Raw genomic sequence first — 23,550 nt, 5'->3', positions numbered from 1 at the left:
CTTTGAGCTGGAGGTATAAATTCCAGCTTGAGGAGACATACCCTCCAAGCTAGCTAGTGTGCTAAAAACAGAAATGTAGCCGTGGCGCTGTGGGAGGGGCTAGTTGCCCAAGTACACGCCTAGTATTTCAGATGGGATTGTACCGGAGCAGCTAGCTCATCCCACTGCTCACACTACTATTTTTAGCGACACTATTTTTAGTGCATTAGCTCAATCAGAGCTCGTGCGGGTATGTCTCCCCGAGTTGGGAATTACACCTCCAGCTTGAAGTGTAGATGTAACCTATGGATGCATCTACACTGCAATAAAAAACCCGGGTCACTGAGTCTAAGGGCCTGGGTCAGTTGGGCTCTGAGACCCACCCCCATCACAGGTTTCAGAGCCTAGGCTCCAGTCTGAGCCTGAATGTCTACGCTGCAATATTTAGCCCTATGGTCCAAGCCCTGCGACCCCAAGTGCCCTAGAAGCCCCATCCATATGTCTGCATTCCCTTTCCCTCGTGTAAGTGGAAGGGAGCACATGGGACTGCTGTCTAGAATAACTGGAAATGTATAAGGAAATGTCACAAATGCTTGTGAAAAATTCAGCCAACTGAGCACAAGTGCAAAATTCTATCTGTGCAAATTTCTGGGAAAACAGGCAAAATGGCTGTGAATTTCAAAATACAGATAAGCATTTTTATTTCTTGTGGTTGATACTGTGCATGGCTCAGTTATTTTGTTTTACAGCACTGTGTAGACAGTGATATTCTTCAACTAACATTTTATTTTTGTTTTAAAATTAACAGTAGGGGGTGCTGACAGCAGTGACTCTGAATTGGAGCTTCCTACCACAGTGCTCAATTTAAAACCCAGAGCACGAAAAATTTTGCGAGACCAGAGCCAGCAGCAGCCACTGCGGCAATTTAGAATGGAGTGGAGAAATGAAGTTAATGGAGACCAGGATGGAAGGGTAGATCGCAGAGAAACGGACAATGAAGCTCAAGCATCCGGAGGGTTCAGGCAACCACTGCTATCGAGACCAAGATTTGGAACAGTGAGTGAAGAAAATTTGACTGAAGATGTTAGATCAACAAGACCAATGCCACCACCGCGAATAGTCAGGTGGGCATCAGAAGCTGAAAGGCATAAAAATACATCTCCGAATCAGCCATACTGAAAACAACTGAAGTAGAACTATCAATAATAAACTACAGATTTAAATTAGTATTCTAAACCATCTGACTGGACAATGGGATCTATTTTAAAAACTTGGTGTGGATCCTTTGGGTTGCATGCCCATATAATTAACTGGATGAAATACTACAGCAAATACTAAACCCAAGATGCAAAAGAAAACATCTTTTATGAACAACTTTTAGCAATGCTCTGACAATTATGTTCTTTTTACTACTAAGGGGAAAATGTGCCTTTTATCATCATCAGCTCTGGAACCAAATAGCCCAAGTTTGATATTTAATTATCCAAATAAGAATGTTTTAAAAACCTCATACAATGAAGAGAATGTTTAAAAATATTCTAGTACATTTAAGATGTTATTTATGATTGAATTTTGCTTGTCTAGATCAGATTTTTAATGTGAATAGCACTGAAAATTGCACTATGCCCCTGTCCCATAGACCTTGCAAGACAAATACATTAATCAATGCAGATTATTGTTAGAATGGTCAGGATAGTAGGATGCGGTTAGGGGTTGTGAAGGCTGGAACAGGATCAGAAAAGGAAGACCTAGCTACAGAAACAGATTCTGAAACACATTCAGTTCATGGAAAATGGGCAGTAAAGATAGGTGAAGCACACTAGCTCCAGAGTAATCCTATCAGCATTTTTCCCCCAGCATATAACCAGTGAAAGGTGCTGAGCACCTTCAGTGCAATGAATGCCCGCAACTTTCATTCATCTCAATGGGAGTAGATAGGTGCTGAGTGTTATCAGGATTGGGCCCTCAGAGGAGTTGATGCCTCCTCTGTCTCAGTTTGTGGCTGCTGTGGAAATGCAGCAGAACTGTTATAACACTCATCACAGGCTGAGGGCGGATGGTGTCACGGTGAGGCATGGAGTCGGATTCAGGAAATCTGTGTCCAGTTCTCAGCACTGCTTGTGACTTTGGGTGGCTCATTTGGTCTCATTGTATCCCCTCAGTAAAATGGGGATATTAGTCCTTCCTTTGTCTGTTTTGTCTTTTCCTAGATTGTAAGCTCTGTGGGACAGGAACCATCTCTTGTTTTTGTTTGTACAGCATGTTGCACAATGGGGCATCAGTTGGAGTCACTAGATACTACCATAAAATAAATAAATTACTATTACTGCTGCTAAAACACCCATGTCTTTCTCATCTCAGTTTAGAGCTGGCCGTTTTAGTTTTATTTATGTTTGAGGGTTGTTTTGGGGGTTTTTTTGGATGGCTCAAACTTTCCTAAATTTTGCTGCAGTTACTGTAATCCTTTTCTACTGTTCAGGTTATGTGGAGTTCTCGCGTCTGTCAAATGCAAATTCTCAATTGTATGCAGATGGAAAGATGATCTTTTTAAAGTCTCAGTCAAAGGCCCACGTCAAGATAATTTCTCTACTGTGAGATGTTGATTTTTGCAAAAAGAACTGTGGCCATGTTTAGTTATTGTGGGAATCAGTCACCTGTGCATGGCCATCTTTTTCTCTTTGGCTTATGATGGAGTGAGGTGATGCTACAATGTTAATTTATACAAATAATTTTGAATTCATTTTTCAACAGCATCTTGGGGTTTTTCCCTTTTACATCTATTTGAATGATCAGCATATACTCCCTCACTCTCGTCATATCCGAATTAGAAATGAGCCTGTGCTGGAATTTTCACATTTGAATCCGGGTCCAAATTTTCCCCATCATGAGATTATGATTTGGGGGTTTGCATTAAGTTTGAATTGTGACTTTAAAAAAAGGTGATAACATTATGCATGTAGAAGGTTAGTTTGGTTTACTCACTCTCTCTTTCCTTTGCTGATAAGGACTAAATCAGCGACTTTTAACTGAGCAAGTCACTTAGGGTCAAATTTCCAAAAGTGGCCCCTGATTTCTCACAACTCCTGAGAACCTGCATGTTCCACTGACTTCAGCTGGCATAGTGGGTACTCAGTCTGACTGAAAAGACAGCCCCAAGTGTTTAAATTGCATACCCCAAAACTGAGGCACCTAAAATTAAGGGCCATTTTTTGGAAACTTGGGTCTTAACCTCTTTGTACTTCAATTACTTAATTTATAAAACAGGATGATGCTTATTTTTAAATGCATTTTGAGATCTATGAATGAAAAGCAGTAAGTAAATGCATACCATACAGTTACAGACTCACAATATTTTGAAGTATGTTTCTTACTACCTTTTTCCCTACAGAGAGAAAGTAAATTGGAACATTATCTTTAAGACGTTCTAATCAGCACCTTCAGCTACAGCCTATAATGTGAATTTTGTCTTTTGTTATCCCATGTCAAAGAAAGTTCATGGGTGTTGGGAAATTAGAAGCCAAATAAATGTCTGTCGCCTAGCACCATCTATTGGCGGAAATGATGTATAGACTATAGACATGGTTTTCATTCCCTTCAAGAAAAACAAGTCTGCAATGACAGAATAATTTCTGTAACACAGAAGCAAAGGGAGAAATTTAGGGAGACAGAATTAAACTGAAGTTTGGCCAGGATGATGAAATTAACATACTTGTCCTTGTGAAAAATATTGTGGGATCTATAGTGATAGTGATCAGCACTTTGTTTACCTAACAAAGAGAAAACTTCTTGCAGGTTAGCACAGATCCTCTAATAGGACATCACATTGGGGCATTAAATCCTTGGTCTAGTCCAGAGACAACTGGGACCTGAGTTCTGTCAGGTTAAGTAGTGGGGGCATATTTCAAAGATTGGAGACTGAAATTGAAGGGCTGGGGGAGATTAGCCATCTGGTTATAATGAAACTTTAAAATATTATCACTCAATTCACGAAGTACTTTCTGGAAGGCAAGCTGTTGTAATTCTACAGGATGTGATAGTGGGTTGGAGTAAATTCATACACAGAGAACACAAAAAATAAAATCTGGTTGAACTTGAAAGCTTATAGCAGTATCCTTTCACATGTATGCAACATTCAGCTACATGGAATAAAAACATTAGCTTGATATTTCTGTGAAGTGAAATATTGTGTGTTGCTATTTATAATATGATCAATAATTTCTGACTTAATATCCGATTGAATGTGTTCATGCCACTGGCTTCGAGCCATTGTTTCAACCTTAACTGCAGGCCTATTGAGTCAAAGCTGTGCTGTCTTAAGTTCAGAAAGCTCTCTTTACAGTCATATGGACTAGAAATAATGATTAAACATGGAAGCTTCAAGAGGTGAATTGCAAAGCCAAAAAACCCCCCAAGACAAGACTCCAGGCAGAAGAAAAGCAGTGAGGTGTGACTCATGGGATGGTAATAGTGAGAATGGCAAGATGCCAAGCTTATTTTCCTAGGCACTGGAAATCGTGGCTCTGGATGCCCAGTCTCAGAACTTGCATTCCAGCTCTTTCCCCTTTCTTTCTTTGTTTCTCTTTTATCCATTGATGGCCCCTGCCTTCCTGGGTGAAGTAGAGATCAAATCCCATTTGCCATTAAGTGAAAGCTGGCATCTCCAAAGATAGCATTTAGCAGCAACTACCTTCCGCAGAGGGGAATCCAAACCTTGCAGATGCAGGCACTGCCAGGAACAACATGGAAATTGGGAGAAGAGTGTAGGAGCAGCCCCTAGTAATAACATCCTCCTGTGTAAAAGGGTGTGGTCAGGTCAGGGAGGTGCATAGACTGGAGCCAGAAAACAGAGGAGAGCTGTAGAGCAGGACTGGCAGGGGAAGCTGGTGACAGGGCTGGAGACATTACGTTCATCTCTGGGGACTACAGGAATAAGAGAACAAGAAGGTATTACCAGCAGTTCCTAAGGAATAGAGAACCTTCTTGCACTCCCTTCAGCTACCATATAGCAACTGAACTGCCTTCTCAGCCCCATTCCCCAATTCCTTCTGCTCTTAGACCCAACTCAGGAAAGCACTCATGTTTAACTTTAAGTACATGCAGAAGGCAGTGGGATGTACATATGCATTTCAAGTTAAGCACATGCTTAAATGATGTCCTGAATAGAGATGTTTTCCTGAATGGGTGCCTAGCTGATCAGGCAGCAAGAGGTCAACTGAACCCAAGAAGTCAATCAGGCAGAGGAAGACTAAAGAACTGAAAGAAGGCAGTCACAGAAACTAAATACTGCATTGGATGTGCATCCCATCCAACTCCATTGACTTGGCCACCTGTCTTCTCAAGTGCATTACAAGGAACAATATATAAAGTTAACAGAAGACAATGACTGAAACATTAATAAAAATGGAATGTCATTTCACTTTATTGCTTTTTAAAAGAAAGAATTTTAGTGCAATTTTTGTAACTAACACTACAGAGAGTAATCCTTTCTAAAGTACTTAAAAATCACATTATATTATAAATACAGCCACTTTGTCCAGTAGCATCAGCTACAGTATGTCCCTGAGACCACATCTTCCACAGGCTTCTCACTCCAAATATTAATTTTCCATAATACAGATTTAGACAGTAAGAAAAATACAATATATCTTCCAAACCAAAAATCAATGTTAAATAAAAAAAATAAAAAAAAGGTTGTGGAAAGCACAAAGTGCTTCAGCTTGTGCATAAACATAAAAAGTGAAGTGTTGAGTCCTATCACCCCAAAGAGTGGTATGCAGACAATTGTTAAATCTAGTGTAAACTAATTTCATGGTGCATTTGGTCTAAGAAAGCCCCACACTTTTGTTATCAGTGTCACAAGTTAGGATGACTTTCTATCTGTTGATTGTCGGGCAAGACGACCACCAAAGGTGTTAAATCCTTTATACCAAATACCAGTTCACTATGCTTTATTTCCACTTCATTCCAAGTGGCAGTAGCAAAGTGCGCCATTGCTGCCAAGAAGTCTAACAGCACACTGGGCTGCATTAGTAGAAGCACTGCCAGATCGAGGCAAGTGATTATTCCCCTCTATTCGCCACTGGTGAGACCACATCTAGAGTACTGCATCCAGTTTGGGGCTCCTGACTACAGAAAGGATGTGGACAAATTGGAGAGAGTCCAGTGGAGGGCAACGAAAATGATTAGGGGGCTGGGGCACATGACTTATGAGAAGAGAATGAGGGAACTGGGCTTATTTAGTCTGCAGAAGAGAAGAGTGAAGGGGGGATTTGATCGCAGCCTTCAGCTACCTGAAGAGGGGTTCCAAAGAGGCTGTTCTCAGTGGTGGCAGATGACAGAACAAGGAGCAATGGTCTCAAGTTGCAGTGGGGGAGGTCGAGGATGGATATTAGGAAAAACTATTTCACTAGGAGGATGGTGAAGCACTGGAATGGGTTACCTCGGGAAGTGGTGGAATCTCCATCCTCAGAGGTTTTTAAGGCCCGGCTTGACAAAGCCCTGGCTGGGATGATTTAGTTGGGTTAGTCCTGCTTTGAGCAGAGGGTCGGACTAGATGACCTCCTGAGGTCTCTTCCAACCCTAATCTCCTATGATTCTATGATAAAGGTCCCTGTTCTGGGGAATTATGTTTCTTTCCTTAGTGGAGGGAAAAAGGGCAAGGGAATTAGTGAGGGCGATATTTTGAGGCTCTTGCTTAAATGGTCACCAGAGATAAAATTATCAAAAGTGACTTAGGTGCCTAAGTCTCAATTGAAAGTCAATAGGCACTTAGGAGCCCAAGTCCTAAGTCACATAGCAAAACTTTATCCCAGGGCACAATTTAAAAAAAGATGAAATCTACAGTACATTAAAAATGAGAAGATTCCATTTTTTGCATAAAGCTTAACTCTCACACAGAAATCAAGGGTATCTCCCGAAAACAAGCACATATATAGACTAGTCTCATTGTGTCCGCCTATAAAATTTAAAGTTATTAAAATATATATATATATGTGTGCTCCCAGGGTGCTCTTACTGAGATCAAAGAGATTTTTGTCAGTGATTTCAAACAGGAGCAGGCACTCTGTAAGAGAAGAGACTTCAAGAAGGAGAAAAGTTGATTTAAAAACAAAATTACAAAATGCCATCTGTGACAGCTCTGAAGAAAGATTTAAAGTTGCATGTGCACATCATATATGCTAAATTCAATTAAAAAAAATCTGCAGAGCGGCTTTGTATACTACATCAAATAATTTAACGGGAAGTGCTATGAAACTTTCAGATAAAAGGCACTATAAGAACAAACTTTTTTTTAAAAACAGTGGCTCAAACGTAATGCTCAAAAACGTGATGGGCTAGTAACGCTGACTTGAACCTTGTATAGTATCGGTCAGAGCTATGGAAACCATCTCCATAAATCTGTCAATGCATTTCAATCTTTACCCGCATCAACCTCCATTAGCTTTGGCCTGCTAAAATGCACGCAGACAAACGAAGATTAAGCTGCCAAACACACATTTTCCCTGATTACCTAAATTGGGATTTAAATTTATGTCTTCAAAGATGAAAAATAGTGGATTAATCCTACGTGGAACAAACACTTTAAAACATCACTAGATTTTCCAAAAAGTATCTTAAACAACCATTTAAAGAACAAGAAAGAGTGGTTATTCTTAAAATGAAGATGGAACAAAATTGCACAGGAAGTTCTGGGAGTTCCTTCAAATACTCACTTATGAGAGAAGGTTGCCAGATGGAGGTGTTCACTAGTCCAGGTACCACTAGTGCAAATTTCACTGTAATTTACATGTTCTCATCTTCAATCACCCTAACTCTGCACGATGGCATTTTCTCTTAAAATACCTTGTATAGTATATATAAAAGAAAAATAAGCGCTAGAGCATACACAGCTCTATTTACCAGAAATATTGGGACAGAGGAGTGAAAGCAGAATGTCAGCTAGCCAGTTGGGAATGGCTAATTATGCTGCATGGGAAAGCTTCTAGGCAGAGCATGTGTCACAAGTTATATATGCAACCTCTGATTTATCAACAAGCCATTGTCACAGGAGGCCAATGGTTTATACAGGTCAGCCTTAATGTCTCATACTGATAAGTGCACATAACAAATTGTACATGTCTAAATAAAAAACTTCACTAGTCTGTCTCTCTCAGTCAAAGAGCCTATCATTCTAACTGTCATGTTTCAATGTGGGGCTGCAAACTGGATTATTCATCAGCCATTTATATACTCAGAATAATTTTTCTTGAAGGGATTTCAACCTTATTAGCACAAAGAAAATACAATTCTCAATCCACGAAAGTTTTTAAATGATACCTGCACCTCTGAAAGAGAATTTCTCTCTGAACTACAGCTCTGAGCATTCCTGTCTTGAGGTATGATCCTGCAGCAGATAAGTCTGTATGAATCTGAGGGCTCAGGCAGCCTGGCCTCCCCTTGAACTTGTACCATTCCTTTGAGAAAACAGCCTGTTGGTACAATACAGGTTTTTAGTGCTTTGCATTTTATTGATGATGCACCAGCCTGTCCAAAATAAGCTGCTATTCACTTTTTAATTTAGCAGTTCTACCGCTGCAATATCGTGGTGTGTTCACAAGCATTATCAAAATAGCTACCAGCGCCAGCCCCACACCAAGACTTGGAGGGCCACAGGGACTGAACTCCTGTGCAATTCCTGAGAGAAGAGGGGCAATTATGCGTCCCACAGATGTCACAGACTGACCAACTCCTATGAGCGTGCCACTGGCCTGATTCCCACCCAGGGTCAACTCAAGATCAGTGATGCAAGTGCGTCCTACAGTGGTTGAAAATGCTAAAAATGTTGACGATAAAATGACCGTCCATATGCTGAGTGCTGTGGAATATAGCATTATCAACACACAGGTGAGAACAGTGGAATGTAATAAAAGTGCATAAGTGTTATGTTGATAAAGTCTAGTTATTGGTCCAAGTAGAAAACCAGCAAGTGCTCCAAGGGTGCTACTATAGCTTATGAGGTACCCTGTGAGCTTAGGTTTCACCCCAAATCTCTCTTCAATTGCCAGAACAAAATTGCTATAATACAGCATTACAGCTACAGACATTAGTAGCCGTACTAAAAATACATCCCACAGATCAGAGCATGCAATGCTTTTAATCCTCTTCAGCACTGACCCAACTGGAATCCATAGGGACTGGAGGGGAGTATCATATTTCATTGCTCCATTAACTAGTGATTTAACCTGCAGGTCACAGTTTGCCTTTGCTGTCACTTTGCTGTTACTGGTGGTCTGTTCATTTTCATTACTATCTGTGTGTTCCTCACTCCATGGTAACATCCAGACCAGGCCTGTAGAGGTAATGAAATAAAGTAAAGAGTGTACCCCATGCTCAAACATGTAAGTTACTGTTATGTTTTAATGGTGTCTCTAACTGTATAAATCAAAGACAAATGAAAGTATTTTGCACTTTGTTGGCAACATTTCATCTTAAAATAATCACAAAACAGTTTACAAAAATTAAGCACAACATAACCCATGTAGTTACTATTGGTTTCCCCATATTTAAAATGGGGCTCTATAATAAGAGAGAAAAAGGTTAAGTGACTTGCTCATGCAGCATATACATAGCAGATCTGAGAACTGAACCCAGGATTCAGACTCCCACTCTCCAGCTCTAGACACAAAAATAACACTCCATCTCTTGTATCTGGATATAAAAAAGAAATAAAGAGGGGGAAGGCTGTCTTAAATGAACTATTTTCAAAACGTGAGAAGTAGTTCACATTGAAAGAGCAGTCTGAATGCACAGAACAGAAAGGGATTACAGTCAAATTACTGTACAAACAACACGAACACAAATCTCTTGAAAAAGCCTGAAGTGCAAAATACTACATACAACTTACCAGCGTTCAGAATGAAGATGAAAGAACAGACGAAAGATGTCAGGTAAAAGCCACTTTCTAGCTCTGTAAAGTAGCCACCAACCACAGGACCCAGGATGAAACCAACACTAGAGGCTGCATTGAAATGTCCTATTACAAGAGGGCGCTCTTTCTCAGAAACCAAGTCAGAAAGAAGAGCTTTTGATATGGAGAGAGTGTGTTTGAAAATACCTGAAAGTTAACATAAAAACACATAGGAAAACGATATCATATTTATTTAGCATAGGATATAATTTATAAGGTTGTGTTTAATTATTGTTTGAAAATTCCATAAGCTACAAATCGTCCAATGCCTGAGCTATAGGGGTTGTGTCATAGAAGTGGTGAGCTGGACGTGTGACGAGTTTGGCAGCAACCACTCCCTTGGCTAGTGGAATCATGTTAAACAGACATCTGCGTCAAGTGAGCACAACAGCTCAAATAGGATAGAAGCAGCACCTCTGATTGGTGGATCCCAGTAGAGGTGAGGCAACTACCAGAGACATCGCATCTTGTGGTCAGTGCTGGGGAAAGAATGATACAGCTGGCTACGGACACTTGCAATTGGTACAGTACAATCCCAGGTTGTTAACCAGTAGGTGTTGGTAGGCTGAGAAACAGCAACGATTAATATGAATTCTGGGCCATTCTAAAAATGCCACACGTGTACAATAAAATCTCTTTCTCTGCTCTTTCCTCACAAAAGGATTACCTTACACCACCACAGTCCACAACCACTGGCAATATAGGAGCATTACAAAAACTCTAAAGAGGTAGTTAAAATTTTAAAGATTTATCAAACAAACCACTGAAGTTTCTTTATCATACAAAAAAAGAACCAAAACCAACCCACTGCCTCCTCTATCAAGGAAACAAAAAAGTTTTCTTTGGAATGAGGCTAGATAGTCAGAATTTTAAAAACCTGTTATGAGAGTTTTATCAGACAGAGACGTTAATCATAGAATATCAGGGTTGGAAGGGACCTCAGGAGGTCATCTAGTCCAACCCCCTGCTCAAAGCAGGACCGATCCCCAATTAAATCATCCCAGCCAGGGCTTTGTCAACCCTGACCTTAAAAACTTCTAAGGAAGGAGATTCCACCACCTCTCTAGGTAACGCATTCCACCACCCACCTAGTGAAAAAGTTTTTCCTAATATCCAACCTAAACCTCCCCCACTGCAACTTGAGACCATTACTCCTTGTTCTGTCATCAGCTACCACTGAGAACAGTCTAGAGCTATCCTCTTTGGAACCCTCCTTCAAGTAGTTGAAAGCAGCTATCAAATCCCCCCTCATTCTTCTCTTCCGTAGACTAAACATCCCCAGTTCCCTCAGCCTCTCCTCATAACTCATGTGTTCCAGTCCCCTAATCATTTTTGTTGCTCTCCGCTGGACTCTTTCCAATTTTTCCACATCTTTCTTGTAGTGTGGGGCCCAAAACTGGACACAGTACTCCAGATGAGGCCTCACCAGTTTCAAATAGAGGGGAATGATCACGTCCCTCGATCTGCTGGCAATGCCCCTACGTATACATTCCAAAATGCCATTGGCCTTCTTGGCAACAAGGGCACACTGTTGACCCATATCCAGCTTCTCGTCCACTGTAACCCCTAGGTCCGTTGATGGAAACTTTGTGTTAGTGGCACTAACAAATATGCTTTTATACAACATACACATTCTGTTAAGTAGTGAGCTAAGCTTTTAGATGATATTCTATTTGGAAATATACGTTCAGTATGACAAAAATGTATTGAAGATCTTATATCATGTTATGTCGTGCACACAGACTAACTTTTTTAGAAGTTACTAGCGACTTTGCGTGCTCGACTTGAGAAACGTTAAAGTGGCTGATTTTCAGGAAGTGATAAGCACCCACCCTTTGAAAAAACAGTCCCTGCACTGAAGTGTCTCAGAAGTTGTTTACCCCCTCCCACACCCTCAAAAAAAGCCAAGCCCTGAAAAATCACTGGTCACATGGCTCATTAAAAAAAAAATAGTAAAAAGATCAACTTAGAGGTCTTTTCAAAGCTGGGGTTCCATAGGTGCCAAAGAACCATTGTACCTGTGATAAGTAAAACTGTTCAAAGCTGCTATCTAGCTTGTCCCCACATCTAAATACCATGATTTCCCCAGCAATAATTCTCAAACCAACGTTGGACTAAATATAAATCCAGGTATCAAGTCAATTACTCACCTACAGGTACCCTAGCAATGGCAAATAACCACACACTGGTGGACATGCCAAGCAGCAAATAACCCACTGCACTGAAGAGGATACAGGCAATCAGGGAATACTGTCTTCCTATTACATCACTCCAGCAGCCCTGGTAAGACAATAAATGAGTGGTTTTTATAGTATTGAACTACCCATTGTGAACGATATGCATATCTGAATTAAATCGATTACTTCTTTTCTCAAAAGAGAGGTCCCTGAGGGACCATCAGTGGAAACCTTCATAAACAGTTTAGATAATATTCATAATAGTATTGTGTCTAGATGCCAGAGGCTGGACATGATGGACTAAATTCAACCCTAAAGTCAATCGGAGAAGCACCTGCTTCCACCATGAATTAATTTTACTAGATGAGGTATGAAAGCCAAGCTTAATTTAATTTAATGTCTCATCTTAGTTTTATGTAAACCCATGACAATTTAGTGAAATATCATGGGCGACAGTCTAATGAAAATGTCATCACACCAACACTGACCATTATTATTTATATATGATAGCAACTACTGTGTGCTAGATGCCTGCCAAACACTCAAAGAGGGCAGTCCTGGCTTGAGGGAGCTATCAGTCTGAGGGCAGACAAACAGAAAGAGGTCACGAGACGGGGAAAATTAAAAGATAACCTATATAAAATAAGTCAACTTAATTCACCACATGCAGCATGGCAGAAGAGGGTCTTTAAGTAGGAAGGGTAGGAGCCTTACACATAAGTTCAGGGAAGCTGCAACAGACAGAGGAAAAGGTGACTGTGTGCAAAATGTGTGGATGAAACCTAGGAGCACTGGCTCCAAAGTACAGATTTGAATGTTGGCAGGTACAGTATGCATTCCTGACCTATGGCATTGGGTTGTGTCCTTGTGCCAATTTGTTTTGGGAAAGGAGGGGAAAAAGCATACCCTATGGGGAAAAAATAAAGTTTGAGAGACATTGCATGAATTAAGGCCAATGGCAAATTACAATAGACTCCATATTAATCGGAGAATATAACAATTTCAGAGATCTGGCCTATGATACTATTTCTTGTATGGAGGCTACCGCGTTAAAGAAAACTGCTCTAATAACAACACAACATTAAACAGAATGTTACATGCCTGACACATAGTAATATTTGACTGCTTAAACTACTACTTTCAAATCTAGGCAGAGATTTGGTTTTCAGCTAAAAATTTCAACTTGTGTACTAGGATTTGATTAGTCCCTATAACTGAAACAAAAAGTCCACATAGAGTAAGAGCAGTTCCTCCAACCTCAAAGGCTTGTGTAAACACTAGTGTAACGCGACAGACCCTGGTAGTCGAGGGCAGGATCAAACGAGGAACCTCTGTAGCTTAGAGCATGAGCCTCTACCACATGAACTAAAAGACAACCAGCTGTTAGCTAAGGCTGTAGAGCAGACTCAGACTCAATCAATCTCTCTCTCACACTCTCTCTCAGTGGTCTCAGTACCACTAGATGTGATAGAACAGGAGGTGTGTGGGCTATGCTAGCAAATGTACAGTTTCACATTCTCCAAAATATTACCATTAATGTTTTTAATTTTCCTGCAAAGTTAATAGAAACACCAATATATATTTAAGATCCAGTATTCAAAACTTACCACAAATGTGCTGGAAAAGAGCTGCAGTAAACCATAAAGAGATCCTAAAATAAAAATAGTGAAAAAAGACACTGAGAATTAAGCATGAACAGACTTGTGAAACTGGCTTTAAAATGGTTCTGCAAAGTGAGAAAATTAACAAAATAATTAATTAGAAGTACAGGAAGAGGCAATAGGGAAAAGCAGAGGTGGAGTCCAGCATGAACAAGATTTTCACCACTTTGATGGATGAATCTTCCTCTTTTTCTGAGTGTCTGAAAATTGCAACACTATTCAACGGAGAAGAGTGAAAGCAGCAGTATGCTGCTTTGCCAGGGAAAATAACTGAAACTGGGACAGCTGGCACCCTACACCAAACATTATGACAGGGCACTGTAGCAGCAGGCCTGGAAGAAATTGCAAATCCTACCCTTCAAAATGAAGGGTAAGAACCTAGCAGCAATTGGCAGTAGGAGAGAAGGAACAGAAAGAAAACAACAATTCCAGCATGGAGTCAACAGTACAATATTTGTCAGCCTCTTTTACTGATTAAAGGACACCCCAGCTCCCTGGCTTTTTGAATGCTTAAGTCAATGCAAAGTGTAGAGATGATAATGTACTGTACACTAAAGTCACTGCATAAACAACATTTTTGTCAACCAAACTCAGAAATAGGATTAACATCAGAAGGAGTTCTAGTCCATGCAAACTGAAAAGGCAGGATATTAAAAATCTGGATATAAAGAAGACATTTATATCATCATTACGATTTCTAAACTGTGCACTAGACCTGTATTTGTGTTATAAGCCAGTACCCCAGAATCACTTTAACGGAGGAGAGGAAGCTACAGAATCCAAAAAGGTCATCATTTGGAACCACCATATAGTAGCTTCTGAAGACAACTATGAAGAAATTCAATGACTTAATAGTGGGACAATCATGATTATAAGGGGGAAGAATCAGCTGCAGAAAAATGTCTATCTTGCTTAGAGCTTGCCATTGTTTTCCACTGTGTGGCTACTGAAGGTTAGTTATGATACATACAGTAACTCCTCACTTAAAGTTGTCCTGGTTAACATTGTTACGTTGATGATCAATTAGGGAACATGCTCATTTGAAGTTGCACAATGCTCCCTTATGACGTTGTTTGTAGCCACCTGCTTTGTTCACTGCTTGCAGGAAGAGCAGCCCGTTGTAGCTAGCTGATGGAGGCTTGGGACCAGGGTGGACCGGCAGCCCCCCCATCAGCTCCCCGGTCCCCTAAGTTCCCTGTGCAGCAGCCACCCAGCAGGCTATCAATTGCCCTCAGTTCAGCTGTCCCTCCCCCCACTGCCATGTGCTGCTCCTGCCTCCTGCTTGCTGGGGAAGGGGGGGGGGAAGAGGTGGACTAATGTCAGGGTGTCCCCCTCCCCCCTGCTCCTGCCCCCCCGCTTACTCCTTCTCCATATAGAGCGGGGAGGGAGACGGGGGGACGGGAGGACAACTGGGCTCAGGACAGAGAGAGCTTGCTGGCCACAGCTGCTGTCTAAACTTCCTGATATACTTAAAAAGGCAATGTACTTAGAGTGGGGTCAGAGTTCTTAAAGGGGAAATAGAAAAGGAGTATTTGTGGCACCTTAGAGACTAACCAATTTATTTGAGCATGAGCTTTCGTGAGCTACAGCTCACTTCATCGGATGCATGCCGTGGAAACTGCAGCAGATATATACACACAGAGATCATGAAACAATACCTCCTCCCACCCCACTGTCCTGCTGGTAATAGCTTATCTAAAGTGATCATCAAGTTGGGCCATTTCCAGCACAAATCCAGGTTTTCTCACCTTCTACCCCCCTACACACAAACTCACTCTCCTGCTGGTAATAGCCCATCCAAAGTGACAACTCTCTTCACAATGTGCATGATAATCAAGGTGGGCCATGTCCTGCACAAATCCAGGCTCTCTCACCCCCTCCCCTTCCCCCCCGGGGACACACACACACACAAACTCACTCTCCTGCTGGCAATAGCTCATCCAAACTGACCACTCTCCAAGTTTAACCAGAACGTCGGGGGGGGGGGGGGTAGGAAAAAACAAGGGGAAATAGGCTACCTTGCATAATGACTTAGCCACTCCCAGTCTCTATTTAAGCCTAAATTAATAGTGTCCAATTTGCAAATGAATTCCAATTCAGCAGTTTCTCGCTGGAGTCTGGATTTGAAGTTTTTTTGTTTTAAGATAGCGACCTTCATGTCTGTGATTGCGTGACCAGAGAGATTGAAGTGTTCTCCAACTGGTTTATGAACATTATAATTCTTGACATCTGATTTGTGTCCATTTATTCTTTTACGTAGAGACTGTCCAGTTTGACCAATGTAAATGGCAGAGGGGCATTGCTGGCACATGATGGCATATATCACATTGGTGGATGTGCAGGTGAACGAGCCTCTGATAGTGTGGCTGATGTTATTAGGCCCTGTGATGGTGTCCCCTGAATAGATATGTGGGCACAGTTGGCAACGGGCTTTGTTGCAAGGATAAGTTCCTGGGTTAGTGGTTCTGTTGTGTGGTATGTGGTTGTTGGTGAGTATTTGCTTCAGGTTGCGGGGCTGTCTGTAGGCAAGGACTGGCCTGTCTCCCAAGATTTGTGAGAGTGTTGGGTCATCCTTCAGGATAGGTTGTAGATCCTTAATAATGCGTTGGAGGGGTTTTAGTTGGGGGCTGAAGGGGACGGTTAGTGGCGTTCTGTTATTTTCTTTGTTAGGCCTGTCCTGTAGTAGGTAACTTCTGGGAACTCTTCTGGCTCTATCAATCTGTTTCTTCACTTCCGCAGGTGGGTATTGTAGTTGTAAGAAAGCTTGACAGAGATCTTGTAGGTGTTTGTCTCTGTCTGAGGGGTTGGAGCAAATGCGGTTGTATCGCAGAGCTTGGCTGTAGACGATGGATCGTGTGGTGTGGTCAGGGTGAAAGCTGGAGGCATGTAGGTAGGAATAGCGGTCAGTAGGTTTCCGGTATAGGGTGGTGTTTATGTGACCATTGTTTATTAGCACTGTAGTGTCCAGGAAGTGGATCTCTTGTGTGGACTGGACCAGGCTGAGGTTGATGGTGGGATGGAAGTTGTTGAAATCATGGTGGAATTCCTCAAGGGCTTCTTTTCCATGGGTCCAGATGATGAAGATGTCATCAATATAGCGCAAGTAGAGTAGGGGCTTTAGGGGACGAGAGCTGAGGAAGCGTTGTTCTAAATCAGCCATAAAAATGTCGGCATACTGTGGGGCCATGCGGGTACCCATAGCAGTGCCGCTGATCTGAAGGTATACATTGTCCCCAAGTGTAAAATAGTTATGGGTAAGGACAAAGTCACAAAGTTCAGCCACCAGGTTAGCCGTGACATTATCGGGGATAGTGTTCTTGACGGTTTGTAGTCCATCTTTGTGTGGAATGTGTGTGGAATGTTGGTGTAGAGGGCTTCTACATCCATAGTGGCCAGGATAGTGTTATCAGGAAGATCACCGATGGATTGAAGTTTCCTCAGGAAGTCAGTGGTGTCTCGAAGGTAGCTGGGAGTGCTGGTAGCGTAGTGCCTGAGGAGGGAGTCTACATAGCCAGACAATCCTGCTGTCAGCGTGCCAATGCCTGAGATGATGGGGCGCCCAGGATTTCCAGGTTTATGGATCTTGGGTAATAGATAGAATATCCCAGGTCGGGGTTCCAGGGGTGTGTCTGTGCGGATTTGATCTTGTGCTTTTTCAGGAAGTTTCTTGAGCAAATGCTGTAGTTGCTTTTGGTAACTCTCAGTGGGATCATAATGTGCATCTCTCTCTCTCTCACACAGGGTGTGTGTCTCTATCTGCCATGCTATCTCCCCTCCCTCCATTCCTGCTACCTTGCAGAGTGGGAGGCTACATTAACAACGTGTTAACCCTTGTGGGCTCAGCCAAATGTTAGTTCATCATTTACCAGTAAGGCATTCCCTGGGAAATATCCCACCCTCTTCCACCCTCTGACTTCACCACCTCAACCAAGCTTCACAATCATCATTGCTGTGTACAGTATTAAACTGCTTGTTTAAAACTTATACTCTGTGTGTGTGTGTATATATATGTGAAAAATTTTTTCCCTGGAACCTACCCCTCCCCCCCATTTACATTAATTCTTATGGGGAAATTGGATTTGCTTAACATCGTTTCGCTTGAAGTCGCATTTTTCAGGAACATAACTACAACGTTAAGTGAGGAGTTACTGTATCTGACTTCTACATCATGTCCTGGGTAATCAGTATCCATGCTGTACTCACCTACTACTCCTGCAACAGTTGGACTTGCTCCTAGAGACTTGATATGAAGGCTTAACAGAGGCACAACCATACTTACACCAAAGAAGTCCTGAAAGAATAGGGAGAATGGAATTTCAGTAATTGAGCATATTTACAAAGATACAGAAAGTCAAGATTTAGGAATAAATGATTCTGTATTTTAAAAGGGTTTTACATTTTAATTGAATAACAATCTAGGATCAGGTCTACATTTGGAAGGCTCCACCCACACAGCTATACCAGAATATTATACCGGTCAAGTGCTTCTAGCGTGGATGCAGCTTATTGCTGGTATAGCTTATTCCAGCTGCCCTGAGTGAAACAAGCTGTACTGGTAAAAGCACAGCTTTGCTGGCATAATTGCATCAACCCTAGGGATTCTAGAAGGCACAGCTATGCTGATCACAAATCACACTTTCATCACACCCCTGACCAAAAGTTTGATCTGGTCAACAAGAAATAAAAAGTTTTGCATGACAGAGAATGTGTTATGTTGCATTCCATAATCCTTGCAATCTGAGTGGTATGTTCACAAATTACAATTTTTTAAGATAAAAACTGACAGGAACTACTTATCTTCTGAATGGTTCTAAATACACGAAAAAGGCAGTGCTACACTTTTTCAGAAGATCTAGTTAAGAAATATTTAATGCTTAATATATATAGGAAGTTGAATAATTATTCTGAATTTTCAAAATGATAGGCTTGCACTATTTATATTGCATTTTTAATACAGCAATAAAAATAGTCTGGTGTATCATGGAAATAAAAAAAAAGCATCTCTCTGTACAAATAATTAAGTTATGAAAACAAACATTTAAAGCACCGGAAAATGCATGTAAAGTGTAGCCTTTCAGTTGAAAAACATCATCTACAATGGGAAGAGAGACTTTCAAGACAGCCCATTCCTGTAAATAGATTACATTATTTTTCTTACATTACAATGGCAAAGTGTAGGATACAGCACAGAGGCAAGGCAAAGCATAAGGGAAGCAGAGATTTCCTCAGTAGCATCAGAGGAAGACGAGACAGCATGTGAGGGTTCTTCACTTCGATACTGTACAAGGATCTCCTGGCCTGTCCTTTCAAATTTTTATCTTTTGTTAACTTACCACACTGACCTGCTAATTCTTTACTGTACAATGCTGCTTGCATGCCACTTCTACATCAGAGTAGAACTGTGCTGAAGGGGACTACTGAAGCAGTCTCACCTTTTATCAGAGACTACTGCAGTAGTCTCACCTTTTATCAGAGACTACTGCAGTTGCACTAAACATTCATAATAGTCCATCCAAAACTAGAATAGAGATGTCATTATAAATACCATCGAGTCACATGCTTCTAATATCTCATTAAGCAGTCATGATGGCTAATTTTTATATATACATACACTCACAAAACTAATATAGCTGATCCCTGGTACTCCTTAAGTAACACAATATTTAAGCCCAGTAATTGTTATTATCATTTGCATGTCAGTGAAGAACAGCAATTATTTCTTATTTTAAAGAGAGAAGTGTATGTTATTCTAAACTCTAATTTATTGGCTATGGGAAGGTTATGTAGCAGACAACAGCTCAGTGACATCGCTCAGCTACTATTCACAGTGGTCACCCTTAGAAATGTGCCAATTGCCTTCTATGGCAAAGTAAATTTACCTCAGTATTAGAAGGGTTCTAATTATTACCTATAATGAGCATAAGGCAGTTTATGAAACATTGCAAACACAAATGTAAGCTTCAGAGTAGCAGCTGTGTTAGTCTGTATCCGCAAAAAGAACAGGAGGACTTGTGGCACCTTAGAGACTAACCAATTTATTTGAGCATAAGCTTTCGTGAGCTACAGCTCACTTCATCGGATGCAGCAAAACAGACAAGCTCTATGGAGCACTACTGCCTACTGCTTTTTCAGACTTGTAAGGAAAAAGACAGAGTTAAAGAGGAAGCACAAACAAAGGAAAAAAAGCAAAAATGAGATAGATTTATCAATGATGGAAAACAATATAAAAGACATGAAAGAAAAAAGTCAGTTCTCTTTGGCTAGTTTAAACAAAAGTAACTTGCAGTAATACATACAAAAGCATTTTCCCGTTTCATCAATCTTAGATGCTTATTTCTGCATTAAACTATCACACTGGCTAGTTGAACTGAAAGCACTCAAAGTCCTAGACATGAATGGCTAGTTTGCCTATGTTAATAGAGACTATATTTGCATGAAACTGTAGTAAGATGAGGCCCTGAAACATAAACCCTTGGTATCAGAGGCCTGGTATGAGACCTAATGCCTGAGCTAAAGTAATGGTCAAGACTTTGCTGACATAAAGCCAAGTTAAGCTGCGAGCCAGAGGCAGGCCCTGCTCACAGAAGCTGGCAAGGAAAGGGCTGATGTTGCATAAATATATGCTGTTGCACAAACATGTATCTAAAGTGTATTGGATACCAGAGCCACACACAAATGGTACAAGAACATTCTTATACCGTCCACATAGATAACAAGGACAGGGGCAAAAGGCGAGTACGATGGATAGAGTTGTTTTGTTCGAACCAACATGTACAAGGTGAGAGGCAGCACCTTACTGCGTAGAAGGGTGGTGCATTGTTACGTAAAGGGGTTGCACCTCAATACGGCAGGAGTGTTATGTAACTTGTTTGTACCTGTGTATAAGAATACATCCCTGGGGGGGTGTCTCTGTCCAGCCTAGGGGGCAGTGGAGTGTCCCACCACTGCCTGAGCGGCGTCCATTGCCAGGGAGCACAAATTCGTAGTATGCCCTGTAGAGTCTATAGGGAACTATTACTGTGCTTCGTTTGACAATAAACCTGGCTCGGGTTCCTTCATATCTTACTAGAGTCTGTGGTTTTTCAGGGTTCTCTCGGGGTCTGCTGTGTTAGCTATTTGCGCAGAGCTGGGGCAGCACATAGCAGGAACACGCATGCAGCCAACTGTTATCATCATCGAACAAGAGCAGAGCACCACACCTGTGGCGTCTGAGAACAGAAACCACTGTGGTACCACTTTCCAAGGGGCTGAACAGGATTTGGTGACTGCACTCCCCATTCAGAATACTCAGCTCAACAGGGGCATGCTGCATGCAGGGGGAGATTTGGGAATAGGACAGGGCTGGAAGTTCTACAGCCAAAGCAGAATCAGACCCAGAAAACTTAAGAGACTCATCCAAGGCCACACAGGAAGTCAGTGACAGAACCTGGATTAGAGCTGAAGAGTTCCTGAGTGCAGCTCCCTTTCTGAGTCCACAGAACAAACCACTCAATCCCTTAACAAGAGCTGCTCAGAAAGCAAGATTTAACATGATTTAGTTCAATAAAAGTGTCTGACAAATTGTCTTCACTAAAATTTATTGACTAGAATATACATCCAATCATTTTAAAAAAAAATAAGAAAAGTTGTTTAAAAAATATGACTTTGTAAACCAAAGATGTTCCTTTAGTCCCACTTTGTGAAGGTGAAGATATAATTTGAGACTAGGGTAGACCATATACATTTCAAATAAATGAAGGACAACTGTATGGGGGGGAAAAAAACTTATTTTTAGGAGAAACTACCCCACACTGTTTTAGTCAATATATAAATGCATGATTTTTGTATAACAGTGCATGATCCTTTGTATGGTTATTGAAAACATACTAAGAGTCACTCAGATAAAACGTAACTCCTTATTGGATATGGGTCATAGGGAAGTAAACACTAAATAAATGATATGCCTAAAAATACTGAATGGATGGTCATCTTATTTGATGGGAAATAAAGGACAACAGCAAGGATAAGGGTATGCCTGCTGGAATGCAGCTTTTAGCCAAAGTGTCAGATCCTGGGGAAATCTCTTAGGCCTCAGAACTGCCTCTAAAATCTCCAGGTTTTCAGTAGTGCCATGGATGTGCTGAGTACTGAACAGAACAGAGATTGTCTTTGCCCATCCCTAAACTCAGACATTTGGAGGAATTTTTCAGTCCCTTAGGACTCCCTCAGGAACTTCAGGGTTTTTTTGGCCAGGTAGTTGCTATTGATGTCAAGGCGATGGGAGCTTCAACCATGGCAATGACATTAAATACAAACACAGGAGAAATGGGTGGTGTCCGAACAGACTATAAAAAGGCAGCTCTCGAACCCGGATGCTCTAGGGTCATTTACAGTATGGGACAGATTATATTTTATATGTGGATTACACATATTTAAGGTTACATTTGTTATACATCCCCCATCAAACAGCAGAGAAGATCTGCCATGGGGTGCAGGAGTGCCGGGCAATGGAGCTGAGGATCGTTTTTCAGGGTTTTTTGAGTGTTCCAGTGGAGACAAGCGGCGGAGACGCCATTGCGGTCCTGGTTCACCTACAGGCTGGATAATATTTGCTTTTTTACACGTACACCCCCCCCCCCTCAGGGCAGGAACCGGGACGGACACCCCCCCCCCCCCCCCGCGCCGGCCAGGGCAGGAACCGGGACACAGCCCCCCCCCCCCAGGGCAGGAAGCGGGGGACCGAGCCCCCGCCCGGCAGGTCCCTGACGCTGCGGCCCCGCACTCACCAGGAAGCCCACCAGGTAGAGGCACCGCACGAAGCGGCTGAGCCCGGCCCCGCGCGGAGCAGGAGGAGCCGCCGGGCCCGGCCGCGGGGCTGGCGGCGGCCCCCAGGCCCCCATGCTCCAGCCAGGCCCGGCGCCGGCGGCCACAGCGGGGGAACGAGCATGCGCGGCGCGGGGCTGGGGCTGGGGCGGGGCCCCGGCGGGGCTGAGCCCGGGCGGTCGGGCAGAGCCAGCTGGTCAGAGCCTCGGAGACCGGGGTCGCGTATTTGCCAGCCGTGATCTCACACGAGTGATAAGCGGGGGTGGGTGGAGGTGGCGTTGATTTGTCATCAGGGCTTGAAGCCTTTAAGGATCATGTTCCCCCATCTTTTTTCTCTCCTCCCCCCCCCCCCCATTGCCCAGCAGCTGGATCCCTGCTGGGATTGTCACAAAAGAACAAGATTCCCGGAGCTGGGGCTTTAAGAGGTGGGTGGTACCCGTCACCGGAGGGGAGCAGTCTTGTCAGTGCCTTCCTGCAGCCTCCAGCGCCAGACTGCGCCTGTTACGCCCCATGAAAGGGCGCCATTGTGCGGACCCGTTCTCGCTTCGCGCAGTCCCGCTTTTGCCCCTCTGCCAAACGCAGGGGCTGCGGCTGTGCGGCTGGTCCCCAGCATGGGGTGCGGGGGTTCTCTGCGGGTCAGTGTGACAGCTCTGGCGTAAGGGCTGTGTCGGAGAAAAGAAAGGGCAGGAGAGGTCTTGGCCCGAGCACGCTATGCCACGGCTCGTTTGTAAAGGTGTGACAGCACACCCATGGTCCTTAGGAGCCGATGCATCTTAGAGCAGCCCTGGAGCCAAAACTCAAGGGGCACTAAAGATGGTTTAAAGCCACCCCTCCCCCAGCTCATACACACTTTTCTGCACCCAGCCCCGAAAAGAAGAATCTGACCACACAAACTATAAACCTTTAGCTGGCTCCTTGAGGAGAAATTCATGGAGGATAGGTCCATCAATGTCTGTTAGCCAAGATGGGCATGGATGGTGTCCTT

General features: G+C 42.5%; 2 protein-coding genes across 4 annotated transcripts in view; one reads left to right on the top strand and one right to left on the bottom strand.

Moving 5' to 3' along the window:
• SLC9A2 (solute carrier family 9 member A2) overlaps positions 1-4,081 on the top strand; it is a 37,739-nt gene extending 33,658 nt beyond the window's left edge. The window contains exon 12 of the mRNA XM_073351509.1: positions 788-4,081. Within this exon, the coding sequence (XP_073207610.1) occupies positions 788-1,158 (371 nt within the window). The 3' untranslated portion in view covers positions 1,159-4,081. The remainder of the gene's footprint in view (positions 1-787) is intronic.
• On the bottom strand, positions 656-22,673 carry MFSD9 (major facilitator superfamily domain containing 9). 3 transcript variants are annotated; one of them, XM_073351532.1, is made up of 7 exons: positions 22,529-22,673; positions 17,967-18,054; positions 13,710-13,753; positions 12,076-12,205; positions 9,863-10,072; positions 9,133-9,307; positions 656-1,117 (listed from the first exon to the last, which is right to left on the bottom strand). In XM_073351532.1, exons 1-7 carry the CDS (start codon positions 22,640-22,642, stop codon positions 1,111-1,113), a joined length of 768 nt encoding a protein of 255 aa, XP_073207633.1. In that variant the 5' UTR covers positions 22,643-22,673; the 3' UTR covers positions 656-1,110. The 3 variants fall into 3 exon arrangements, with proteins under 3 accessions (XP_073207633.1, XP_073207625.1, XP_073207620.1); XM_073351524.1 differs by lacking the exon at positions 656-1,117 and adding an exon at positions 2,538-8,447; XM_073351519.1 differs by lacking the exon at positions 656-1,117 and having other exon boundaries at positions 2,538-9,307.
• Between the last annotated feature and the right edge of the window lie 877 nt (positions 22,674-23,550).

This window comes from Lepidochelys kempii, chromosome 1 (genome assembly GCF_965140265.1).
Source record: "Lepidochelys kempii isolate rLepKem1 chromosome 1, rLepKem1.hap2, whole genome shotgun sequence".
NCBI classification, from domain to species: Eukaryota; Metazoa; Chordata; order Testudines; family Cheloniidae; genus Lepidochelys; species Lepidochelys kempii.
The sequence above is the reverse complement of the archived record's forward strand: the minus strand, read 5'-3'. Positions and strand labels throughout refer to the sequence as shown.

Bases quoted from the DNA above. Each gene is read 5' to 3' on its own strand.
- MFSD9 (XM_073351519.1), bottom strand. From the start codon at position 22,642: ATGGGGGCCTGGGGGCCGCCGCCAGCCCCGCGGCCGGGCCCGGCGGCT. The intron at 18,055-22,528 runs GTGAGTGCGGGG...CTATTCTTTCAG, and splicing joins TCTACCTGGTGGGCTTCCTG to GACTTCTTTGGTGTAAGTAT. The intron at 13,754-17,966 runs GTGAGTACAGCA...TTTTTATTTTAG, and splicing joins AACTGTTGCAGGAGTAGTAG to GATCTCTTTATGGTTTACTG.